Source organism: Clytia hemisphaerica, unplaced genomic scaffold (genome assembly GCF_902728285.1).
Source record: "Clytia hemisphaerica strain Z4C2 unplaced genomic scaffold, Clytia hemisphaerica genome assembly, whole genome shotgun sequence".
NCBI classification, from domain to species: Eukaryota; Metazoa; Cnidaria; class Hydrozoa; order Leptothecata; family Clytiidae; genus Clytia; species Clytia hemisphaerica.
The window spans coordinates 283,859-295,996 of record NW_027103463.1 but is presented as its reverse complement, the minus strand read 5'-3'; the positions used below and the strand labels follow the sequence as shown (position 1 = coordinate 295,996).

At 35.1% G+C, this 12,138-nt stretch overlaps 1 protein-coding gene across 5 annotated transcripts in view; it reads left to right on the top strand.

Annotated features, from left to right (window-relative positions):
* LOC136798280 (solute carrier organic anion transporter family member 4A1-like) overlaps positions 1–12,138 on the top strand; it is a 36,737-nt gene that overhangs the window by 19,988 nt on the left and 4,611 nt on the right. Inside the window, exon 1 of one of the 5 annotated variants that reach the window (XM_067054865.1) lies at positions 3,589–3,695. The exons of 2 other annotated variants lie outside the window; for them this stretch is intronic. In XM_067054865.1, coding sequence (XP_066910966.1) covers positions 3,630–3,695 — 66 coding nt within the window. In that variant the 5' untranslated portion in view covers positions 3,589–3,629. Of the gene's footprint in view, positions 1–3,588; positions 3,696–7,663; positions 7,752–9,163; positions 9,182–12,138 lie in introns of those variants that run through there. 2 more of the 5 variants (XM_067054866.1, XM_067054867.1) reach the window with 2 other exon arrangements.

The following is a 12,138-nucleotide window of genomic DNA, read 5'->3' as shown; positions in this document are numbered from 1 at the left end:
GTGTTTGAGAGGATCAACTTACAAAAACCTGCTGCGGGTTAAAGTTTAAGGAATTCTTTTTTCAAGGCTCTTTTTAAACTGTTATTTTTATTAACGTGCTGAGGTCTTCTGTCATTGAAAGCTGTCCGTTTTTTCTTTGCCATTTTTTTTTCATGTGTGATGCTTCTGCGTGTGTTTGAAGATTCTGATCTGCATATTGTTATTTTTTATCTGGAAATTTTGGAAATTTATTTATTATTTAATCTGGTCTATGTTTTGGTTTAGTTGTTTGAATTTTGCTTTCAACAGGGTGTCTGTGTTTGAGGATCAAACCCAAGAGGTTAGCAGAGTTTATTTTGAAATAATATAGACAGAATTTCATTCTGTGATCCAATTTTAAAGCGTTTCGTTTGTTCAGTCTTCGAAGCATGCTAATTTATACAAATGATAAACAATTGTTTTAATCTAGCTAGTTTTCACATATCAAAGTTTTTTCTGAACGTATCAGTGGTATTTAGTTAGGGAATCAGGGATGTACCGTTGTATTAGCATTTTGGCTCAATTAGAACTGACGGAATAGGCATTTCTAACGCCCTCTTGCTTGGGAAGCATTTTTCAGAGAGTACGCAAGTAAAGGGAGAGTGACACTCTACTGAAAATCTATCCTATTTTTGTCTTTGGCTGGAAACCGCTATTCGTTGAATGAAAAGAGGAAGTAATTTGATTTAACGAGCTTTAGGATTCCATCCTATAGAATAGGTAGTTGTGGCGCATATATAAGTGTTCCCAAAATGAAATTGTAGTGTTGTTGTTGTCATAATGTGTCGGAAGCCTAATGTTGTTACATTAATCACCGTTCTCTCTTTGTGAAGAGCAAGAGCTGTTTAAATCTCTTCTGTCATCGCCCAAGGGTGCACCGCCCACTTTCTTTATCCATCAAGATTATTGACATTGTGTGTAATTAGGCCTCAATCTAATTATGCTATAGCGGATTACTAGTGGATGAGTTGTTTTTTCTAAATCTGACATCAAGCCTCATGGTTCCCTTGATCTCTTTATTTGTTTTTAGTATTGAAATGGGGAGGAGAGAATTCAAATCCACGTTGAGATTTTAAACGTCTAAGAAAGGTTTAAGTGCAACAAGTGGAATTTTAACTTGCGTTGATTAAGAAAGTTTTAGTTGGAATATTTTATGTAATGGTGTCGAAATAAGAGAGTCGTCACTTCTGAAGGGAATGTCAATATGAGACAAAAGCCTTTATCGTGGTGGTCGTCGAGTCTTCTTCTACATGAAGCTCAGTGTGGATGAATCACATGGAATTTGTGATGTTTGGATTTTCTCTAAGGCTTCATTTGATAATGTTTCAATTAAGAGCTAATTTGTAACTGATTAGGATTTCAGTCATGGATACATTTTCGAACGTTGCTATCGTGACGTTGAATCATAAAAACAATTGATATATTTTCCACTCGTTGTTACTGTTGCCCTTTCTGATGAACATTTTTCTATACTGGTTGGTTGGATGAGACAAGGAATTGTGGAACCTGGATATTCTAGTGAAAAAGGCTTCCTCACAGAGCTGTTGCTGTTCATTTTTGAGATTCCCCTTCTTCCTTGATAGCATGAATGGAAAGTTAAGTAAATCTAAGTCTATGCACTGAAGGTGTATTTTCACTTTCATATTCGAAAAGGATTATTGGTCTTTTTTGCAATTTGCGGCTGATTGGTCGAAAAAAAGAATGCTCTGACTGCACTCAAGGTGTTTTTTTGCTTTTATATTTGAGAAGATTATCGACTTTTTTTTTGTGATTTTTAGCTGAATCATTTTTATATAATACCTCTAAGAATTGCTTATTATGAACGGAAAATAATTTCTTTGACCTGACCTCATCCAAATAAATCACATCAATCAATCACAGAATTGAGCAATCGTTTCACTCTCCAAATAATCCAAAACCGATTGGTTTGTTGATGTCGTGGTTTACTTTCGCTCTACACCATCATCTAGCCTCTTCAATTAATCCCTTATTCAAAGCCTTACTAATAGTGTCTAAAAACCTTTTTTTTCTCGCTCTCAAACTCGAACAACTTTTTGTTGAGGGTAAGATGAGGTGAGGATAAATCCTTTAAATATCCAGTTCGCTTCTCACGTATTTGAAAACCTCTCAGATGGTGCCCACAGTGCGACTTATTTGGTGAACACTTACCAAGCAATGGAACTTCGCCATAGCTGGTCAAATCCGTGGGAGTTTGGAGTGTGAAGTTCATCAATTTTCTTGAAAATGATAAATTATTCTTTGAAAGGTCAACTTCGTCACTTTTTGTTTACCACCAATTGAAAATGGGGATGTTGTTGTTTGTGAGTAACGATTTTTTGGTTGGAATTGTTTATTTGTTTGGTTAATGAATATTGATAACTGGAGAAATTTTATGTGCGTGAAATGCTTATGGATATAGGAAGTCTCTTTTTCGCTTGTCTAAAAATGGCTAAATGATTCTTTCTTTCTAAAAATGGTTTTTCAAATTGTGGGCCGAACATCCGGGGGGGGGGTACTTAGGCAAAAATAGATGCTGGGTATGTGTGGACGGTAAGGGTCGGGTTTTTCATCTTTCAAAGTCTCTCTGAGGGTCACAAAAATCAGGAAATTTCAAAGTAGTCTCTCTTAGGGCGTGGGAAAAATCACTATTTTTAGAAAAAAAAATTGATTTTGAGAGAAAAAATTACAAAAAAGTCTCACTAAGGGTAGGAAATTTTTGAAAATCAGAGAAAATTTTCCGAAAAAGTCTCTCTAAGGGTCACTTTTTCACTAAAATTTGGTCTCTCTAAGGGTCGGTTTTCGGAGGTCCCGTCCGCACATACCCCTCATTCACCAACCCTAGTACCCCCCCCCCCGGGGCCGAACTCTTTTCATCTACTTCTTTGATGTGTTAAGTGAATATCGTTGTTTCATTCAGCCAAGATGATTTTGCTATACACTATTCCATGAGTATTTGTTGTTGAGAATTTCAGCCGCCACTATCGTAGTTTGCATAGGATAAATTTCATATAATGAGGTGGAAGGGGTGGTCTCAACGTATGGAAAATAGGGTGTCAAATATTTTAGTTCGAATAAATAGTAACGTTTTACTCAACATAATCTAAAAGCATGGAACTTTGAACACATTAGCGTTTTCTGGAATGAGAAGATTTTTTGTACTATTGGTGGACTATGGGACGGATATTTTTACTCTGGATTCGCATTTTCTTTGGAATTGTTATACCACATCAACTTTTGGGATTTTTTACTCATGAGATATTTCAAATTTATGACCTCACTTTGTGGAGTCTCTAAATTCTTAGAATGACTAAGCTTCTGCAAAGAAATTTAACTTTTTGCCTACGACCCAATAAAATTGTGGTCAAAATCCCATAAAAATCAAGCAGACATAAAACTAAGACGAAAACTTCTTTTCTCGATTTTAATCTTATAGTTTTGATCTCTGATGTGGGTTTGACAAAAGTTTCATTCCTTTTCAACTTAGTTGACCTCAGTTCTCCTCAGTTTTTCGTCAACAAAACCTCTCATAAATCATTCTAACCATCAAATCGACCTCATACATATAGAGCTGAATAAAAAGTATAAAAAATGGAGAAAGATTGGAAGGATCAATGACGTTGGGTTCTTGTTACCGAAGCAACATGGAGGACTTTGAAGAAGATGATCATTTATCTGATGTAAGTTATTTTCACTCGCACCGACAAACTCTCCCGTTGTTTAATGGGGTCACCAACGATACATTTTACCAACATTTATAAGGTAGAACTTACAAGTTCTCGCTAGCTAGGACTTTGAAAAGACATGACCGCGTCACAATACTCGCCTAAAAAGTCGTCTCAGCGAGAGAAATACCGTAAAATTACATCTCCGTTGGAAAACTTCACTTTTGCCAGGTTAATTGATGAGGGCACTACTCTATTTTCTCTTATAGTGAAACTATTCATATTGAACACAGATACTCTCTTCGAAACTACTCGTACTCGATAGATAGATAGATAGACTGGAGTTCCTTTTCTTTACTTACAGTCTAAACTTTTGACTTTTGTTGACCACTTGAAGTTTTCAATAGAGCGTCTGAAGGGATGCCAAAATTATTTCCTACTAGTACATTTTTCTCCTCAGAAAACAGGAAGTCTGGTCGTTCAGCTTTCTGAATATAGCTTGAGGAGTTTAATTTCTAATCATCAGTGAGTTTCAATTGCTTTTTTTCTGCATAGTGGTTTTTGGACAAATGGCAATTTCTTTGCAGACGGATCACTTTTTGTGGAACTAACGTATAATTTCTTTTGATAGAGTTAATAGATTTAAAAAACTCATTTAACTCTTATAAAATGATTTCCAAAAGCGTACACCAGAGAGCTCATGAGCTTTTGCATTCTTTAACTGTCTACGTTAATGGAGTCAAAGCGGAAACATTTAATTTTATGAGAATGTGTGACTTGCTGTCAAGGTTGTCTGATGTCGCGTGCCTTCACCGTCTCGTAAAAAATCTGTCAGTTCCTTTTCTGGTAGTATGGTTTTCAGAAATTTCGCGTGCTACCTTTTTCCATTCCAGGGGGATGTTCTTTTGTAGCAACTATAAATGATAACATAATTAGACATGATATAAAAGGGGAGGTATTTTTGAGACCACAAGCTTTGTTCGTGATCCTTCTAATGAACAAGGTATAATTGATGTTGGTGAAAGATTGCGCAAGACAGAACACACCTAGCGCCTTCTCAAATACTAGTCTTTATTAGAAGAATCTATACTTATTTGACATCTACACCTTTTTAAGTTGTCTTGCATAGCCTATAAGCAGGGTTCCTTTCAAATACCCAACCTTCTTACGGATCTGGGTGTTTCTTTGATAGTAGGGAACACATAGTGTCAGCCTGGGTTTAAGCTGAATTATTTTAGCCCCCACGTTAAGTGATAAGATTTTAGCTCCCCCAAGTACATAGGTCCCCCAAAAAAGTGATGTACTTCCAGCCCCCTCTTTTGGGAAAAATTAAGGGTGTAACCCCACCCTCCCCCCCCCAATCAGCAGGGGGGCTGACGCTATGGAACACTAGCGGCAATTGAATGTACGTTTATGGGCATAAACATAGCTTACATTGTTGGCGTAATAGTGCCTGGGCCACCCATTCAACCGACTATTTCTCAGACTTATATGCATATAAGAATTAGTTACACAACTTTTACATTTTACTCGTCTGAAGTTCACCGGAAAGTGAACTATGTGCAGGGCGGATAGCGCGTTGAAGAAAAAGGATATTTGTGGTTTGGGATATCTGTCAATGATCTGTCGTCCTTGCATTGCTGCTAATTATGCAACTTTTCAAAATTAGTGCAGATGAGAGAGTAGTTGTTTAATACTTACCTTAAGTGGATTAATTTTCGCGTGTACTAATTTTCGCGACACGAGAATTTAAAGATTTCGCGTGGATTAAATTTCGCAAATCAAGGGTCTTTAAGATTTTTGCGTGGATTAAATTTCGCGAAAATGGCCAAAATTTGCGGTCCATGCGAAAATTTATCCACTTAAGGTATTTGATTTAATCTGAAATATCAGAAAAACCTAGCTGTAAAAGTGCGAATAAGTCCAGCTCCTTTTAGAGGAATACCACTATTATCACTAAGAAATTTATCAGCTTAAAAGAGTATCACCCCTGTTTGCCACCGTTTGTATTGCTAATGATTGATGGCTTCAAAATGAAGCTGTACGTTTGGATTTTTTTTTTTTGAAACACGTTAACGCGTGTTCCGAAATCTTTTAAGATGTGAAGGAGAGAAGGGGTGGGGTTTATTCCTTCCCCATCATCCAAAGAAGGGAAATTCCTTTTATAATATACCTTTTCTTCTTTTAGATCGTTAGTACCGTAACTTGGTCTAATGTCGACACCCCTCCTCCAATTCTGACACCCTTTTATCAGCTGAAATTTATAGAAAGGTCGAAACTGTTTTTCTTTGCTTAGTGGTCAGAGAGGAATGATCCTTTTTCAATCAATGATTCAAGCTTTCATATTATTCCTTTCTCTAAAGAAGGGTGTCGAAATTAGACGAGGGATGTCGATATTAGACCAACTTACGGTAATGCCTTTTAAAAGCCTACCCTGGTGTTCAAATCAAGGACAAAACTAAGTACACTATGGAAAACCAAGGTGCACTTGGTTATCCCTAATTTTTTAAGAATAATGATATAGACTATGGACAATCTGGACAATCTGGAGCAGCCCAATCTTGTAAAATCTAAGCTAAGTACAATAAATGATAACTTTGGATAGAGTTTTCTTAATCAAGTACAATTTTAGTACATTCCAATTTATCCCTGATATCCAGGGATTTTTGCTCCCAAGGTGTGCTTTGTTTTGTTTTTGATTTGAAGACCAGGGTATGATATTGGACAGATAATCCTAAGGCGGGTGGTTGAAAACCCTTTTGGGGAACAACATACCTTATTGCTTTACGGAAGACTATATCGAAACTCCTTATCGAAACTAGGAAAGAATTGAGATAAATTTCTTTAATTAGAGCATTTATTAATTTGATTATACCTCCTTACCAAGTTTATCAATAATAATGGAGTGTCAATTACGGCAGCGTCATCGGTTTCTCATACCTGAAATACCTTACCCTGTCACGTGACTGGCTTTGTTTATTTATTTTGTCTTGATGAGATGATGATGTATAACAAAACGTGCTATGGAATAGTTGTGGTAAAAAAGATTTAGTTGATGTTTATACGTTTTTCAGGTAAGTCGCAGAATAAAAGAATTTTTAGGGAAATGGGTAAGGATTGGGCATTTTTCAATATCAAAAATGCCTGGGTACTTCCATATACCTTCCTTCAATGATTACAATAATTTTGAAACTTTTTCAAATTTGTGGGGAAGGGAAGCTTTCTGGGCACACAATGTTTTGAATACAAAATGTCGGTTATACAGTGGAGTTCTTTTGTCTGATTCGTTCTTTTCATAGAAGTCGCAACTAAAAACTAAAAACCTTTTTGGCAAAGAAAAAGATGTTTATCGGTGATAGCAGTATTGTTTTATTAGTACTTACCGTCAACAATCCAAAAGTTCGCTCAAAAATCAAATCGATCCGATTGGTTCAATTACAAAATTATGATTGAGCCAAATCAACCAATCAGTGATTTGATTGTTGAGAAGATTTCTGGATAGTTAACGGTAATGGTACTGTTTTATCAGAAAACTTTAAACTTTGTCGGAAACAACTTTTCATCAAGTAGAATTTTTATTGAAGAAAAATTCACCAATCACGTGAAAAATCTTTGTCACCTACCCCTTTAAATTGATCAGAAAAATTCCTTGTTATTCTTAAGAAAAAAAATTATCTGCTGTATCAATTCATGGTTTTTTTGCCCCTTGTTTCATAACTGATAAATTTGATTTTACTGACGTGCTCAAGGGAATTCATACAGTATAACGTTTAGAAATTTAATCCCCTTGTCAATTTGTTATCGAATAATCTTAATGATCTAATCCATACAAATCATTATGTCTTTTGAATGGTCGTCAATGACAACGCAAGCAATTAATGTTTTGGTTGTATTTTTAATTTCAACGATACTGCTTCCTGTTTCATCGAAACAAAAAAAGTTTGTTGTCATTTTTTGTGTTATTGCTTTCGAAGGAATAAAGGATAAAAAGTGTCAGTTCAGTAAAAATTTGTATTTCTTTAAAACTGTAGAGAAACGTTTTTGATTTTTTGAAAGTTACTTTGATTTTAGGTAAGTAAAAAAAGTTTTGACCTTTTTCATTTCTGACTGCACGATGTCAAGTAATTGCTAACAACCTTTTACACGTCTTGAGAGCAGGCATGGGGCGGTTCCCCTAAAGAAGAATAGTAGAGAGGAAAAAAACGTCAAATAAAATGTGAAGGTTTTGTTGTGACCTTTTGCCTTGCTAACTTGTAAGACCACTTGTTAAACCTCCTTATAACCCAAGGTAATACCCAATGGTAGCAGTTCTGTTAAAGGAAAAAAATCGGGACTCTTTTTAAGCCTTAAAGGACTGAAAGTTTTGTGATTTCATCGACCCTGAGCGTGATTTTAAAGGATCAGGAACATTTAGGGCGTGGCGAAAGGTTCTGTTTTCCTTAAAGCAATTTCCAGGGGCCGCGGCTCCCTTTTGAAAGTGATAGGGCCACAATAAGTTGGCTAAGGAGGCGCCACCATGGTTGGCTTTGAATTTTAGCATTTCTAGATCCTCTAAAACAGGTCTGTTTTAAGATTATTAAACTGAATTTGGCTTGATTAGTAAATTTTTCTTTTTTGCTTTGAAAAAATGTGTTCGGGCATTTGATTTCAGATTACCCCTACAAGTTTACCATTGACCTGGTGCTGAAAAAGTAATGGGGATGAGAAAAAATGTTATTGTTTATTTTCTGCTCCAAAGTTTTTTTTTATTTTTAAAATCGTTCTTTTCATATCTTGCTGTAGTCTAGCAAGCTAGACGACTAATTCAGACATAAATTAGAAATAAAGCAAAAAAGTAAATTTTAGTCGTCTAGGAACCTTTGTGCACTAACTCCAAACAAAAAAAAAGTGTCAATATCGCAATTAAAATTTTTTCTCGCTCAAAAAAAATTCTTGAAAATAAAATGTGTGTGGATTTGTGTGTTAAAAATGTTTCATTTGAGTTGATTTTATTTTGAGAGTTTGTTGTTGCTTAATAAATTGTTTTCTCGCTACGCAAGTTTCTGCGTAGCTAGGCCCGGTATCTATAAGGCTGGAACACCGGATTCTTCCAGTCGTTTATACAAACTAAATCCCGTATCATTATTTGTGTTTATTATTAGTATTACATGCATTATAAACGACTCCAGTCTAATCTTGCTGCCTTTCTTTGATTTAGCAGCTAACTGATAAGTACGAGTTCAGACGCGGCTTGAAAACCTCCCGAAATGGGACAAGTATATTCTTTTAAATTGATATTTGACTCGCTCACTAAATGTAAGGTGAGACGATACGTTTAACAATAGTTGGCCTTTTTATCAATCGAACATAAAAGTAAATCAGGGATTTTTATAAGTCATCCCGTGAAATCTCAATATTTATCCAAGCAAACATCATATTTAGTGGGCACATAACATCATATTCTCTGTGTGCGATACAGCAACATAGGCCCTTTTTAGTCGAAAGAGAAGGTGTTTTCATAGGTGAGTTGACTTTCAAGAATTTTTCGTTGGTCAGAGTACTTTCTTTTATTAAATGCATTTAAGACAAAAAAGTCTTACAATAAATAATACTTTTGTGAAATATTGTGTGTTACCATAGTATAAGAAAATCGCGGCTTTCTTATACTATGGTGTTGCGTAAAAGGGGTAGCTCTTAGCGTAAAATGGGCAAGCTTTCAGGGGTCTGAGTTTTAATGTGATCGAACCTCTTGTAAAAAACATCGGCAATTTTCGTGATAAAGATACCCTAGGAAAACTTATTTGCAAATTACTTGAATTCTGCTTTTTCCTTATATAGAGAGACGTTTCGAGTTTGAAACTTGATGTTTATACGTTATTTTGTCAGAATGTCAAAAAACTTTGAGAATTGCGTCGTTTACATAGAATCTTCAAAGCCGGTTCAGTAAATTCTTATGTTGTATGCACCCCCTCTGATATATTTTGTTATAGAGGATGCGTATAGTGTATAAAACTCCCGTCCGAGAATTACACCCGTCTCAGCGTTTCTTTGAGATTTAGAAACTTGATTAGCTTGAAAAAAAAAACGTGTATACAAAAACGCGTACAACCAAAGTTTTTGAAGCCTTCGGATGTTCTTAATTTTTTGAGTTTTAAGCCTAACATTCACCTAAGAAACCGGGTGTTATATAGTCTATTATAAGCCATGAAATATTCTTAACTTGTTCTTAATATTTTGACCATCGAAGCCTTATGTTCTTATATACCGGGTGACCCACGAAAAAGTTCAGACGTTTCCCGACGTCTTGAGGCCGAACAAATGTCCCAAAGTGCTTGGAGTTTTGATATTTAGAAAGTAGATATCCTAACTTAAAATTTGAGCTATCACTTTTTAAATTTGACCAACTTGTTCTCTGCTTATGAGCTTTTAAAGTCAAAATTCACTTTACGGAAAGTGTAAAAAACACGTAAAAAAGAGGTATTAAATTCATGCAATCAATTAGAAAATCACTTACAAATTGACTTATTTAACCAGTTTTATGACATTAATAATTAATAAAAACACCTTTGAAAGTAGTTTTTGTTTAAAACAAGGCTAGTTTTTATAAAAATTGGCGCTTTCATAGATTTTTTTCAAAAACTGTATATCAAAAACGTCTAAAAATACCAAATTTGATACCCCTTTTTTACGTGTTCTTTACACTTTCCGTAAAGTGAATTTTGACTTTAAAAGCTCATAAGCAGAGAACAAGTTGGTCAAATTTAAAAAGTGATAGCTCAAATTTTAAGTTAGGATATCTACTTTCTAAATATCAAAACTCCAAGCACTTTGGGACATTTGTACGGCCTCAAGACGTCGGGAAACGTCTGAACTTTTTCGTGGGTCACCCGGTAGTTTGTTCTTATAAAAAGACGTGTAGTTGGGAATTGAGTAAAAAATGTCATGTCTGCAACATCGATTCCCAATCGATTCATAACTTTCGTTCCGCTTGTTGCTATGACAACTTCATTTTTCATTGAAATAGAAATTTCTATAATTTATTGAAATAGTTTTTAAATGTTTATGTGAAAAAGAAGTCAAAATACGAAAGGTTGTCTGAAAAGATATAGAGGAGGGAAAACGTGAAGGATTTATTTATCGATGATGTTTGATCAGGAATATTGATTTTGTTGAGTTATTTGATGGCCAAATTTTTCGATGAGGTTGTTAAATTTGAAGAAAATGGACATTTCTATTGAAGAAGTTAAAGTTGTTTAGTGAAAGTTGAATTTTGTTTTGGTCGTGAAATGGGTTGCACCATAAAAAATAAGTAAGTTTCTAATGCGTGGATTTTTACCCTTATTTACCAAATCCTTCTGTTGAATCTCAAATGTGAGAATTAGTTCCTTGTACAAGCCATTTAAAGTTATTTCGGAGTCGGAACTCTTCTGCTCTATGATATTTTCACTTAGCTAATTGGAGTAGCTTTTTATTTCTTTATTTCAAATCCATATTCCATTGGAAGCCAAACTTTCAAGATTCTTATCGCTCTCCATTTCTTTCGGCTCAATTAGTCACGCTAACACAGCAAAGATAACGACACAGTCACGCAGTGAAGTTCGCTTCTTTGATCCTATTCCCTGTCCTAATTCGGTAAAAAAACTGACGGAAAAGGGAAAATTTTATCAAAAGTTTAGTTGCTTTGAAAAGCTTCGTGGGAGGTCTTATTTGGCTAATTTGGAAAGCCTGTAATAGTACTTTTGTTGTTCAAAAAGATAAAGCAAGTTTTTCACAATGAAATTTACCCGAAGATAAGAAAGGAAAAAGGCCAGCATAGCGCGAGCAAGAAAAAGACTAAAAGAAAAGTAAATGGAAAAAATGAATTATTTAGGAAACCAAGCTCTAAAACTTTCACGAAAACAAAATAAGTCTTAAACCTCTGATGTGTTGGGAGGCTCAACCTAAAGAGGGTTTGGGCACGAAATGTTTGCATCCTGTTTACGCATGGGAAATATAGTATTTTTACGGTGAAAGAAAAAGAAAAGCAAAAACAAAATTGACGGGCAGTGATTATTTATCCATTTGAAATCCTTGAAGGAAGGCTCGATCGGATTGTACTGTTAAATTACTAGTCGAGACTTTTTAAAGATTTTCGGATAATTTTTGGAAATTGTATAATATTTTGAATACAAGATGTCTTCTTTAGACACTGAAGAATATGAGGTAAGATTAGACAATGACACAGGGGTATCATCTTAATGAAAATGATATAGGGGTGTCATCTTAATGAAAATGATATAGGGGTGTCATCTTAATGAAAATGACACAGGGATGCCATCTTAATGAAAATGACACAGGGATGCCATCTTAATGAAAATGACACAGGGATGTCTTTAATGAAAATGATACAGGGGTGTCATCTTACTGAAAATGATATAGGGGTGTCATCTTAATGAAAATGACACAGGGATGCCATCTTAATGAAAATGATACAGGGGTG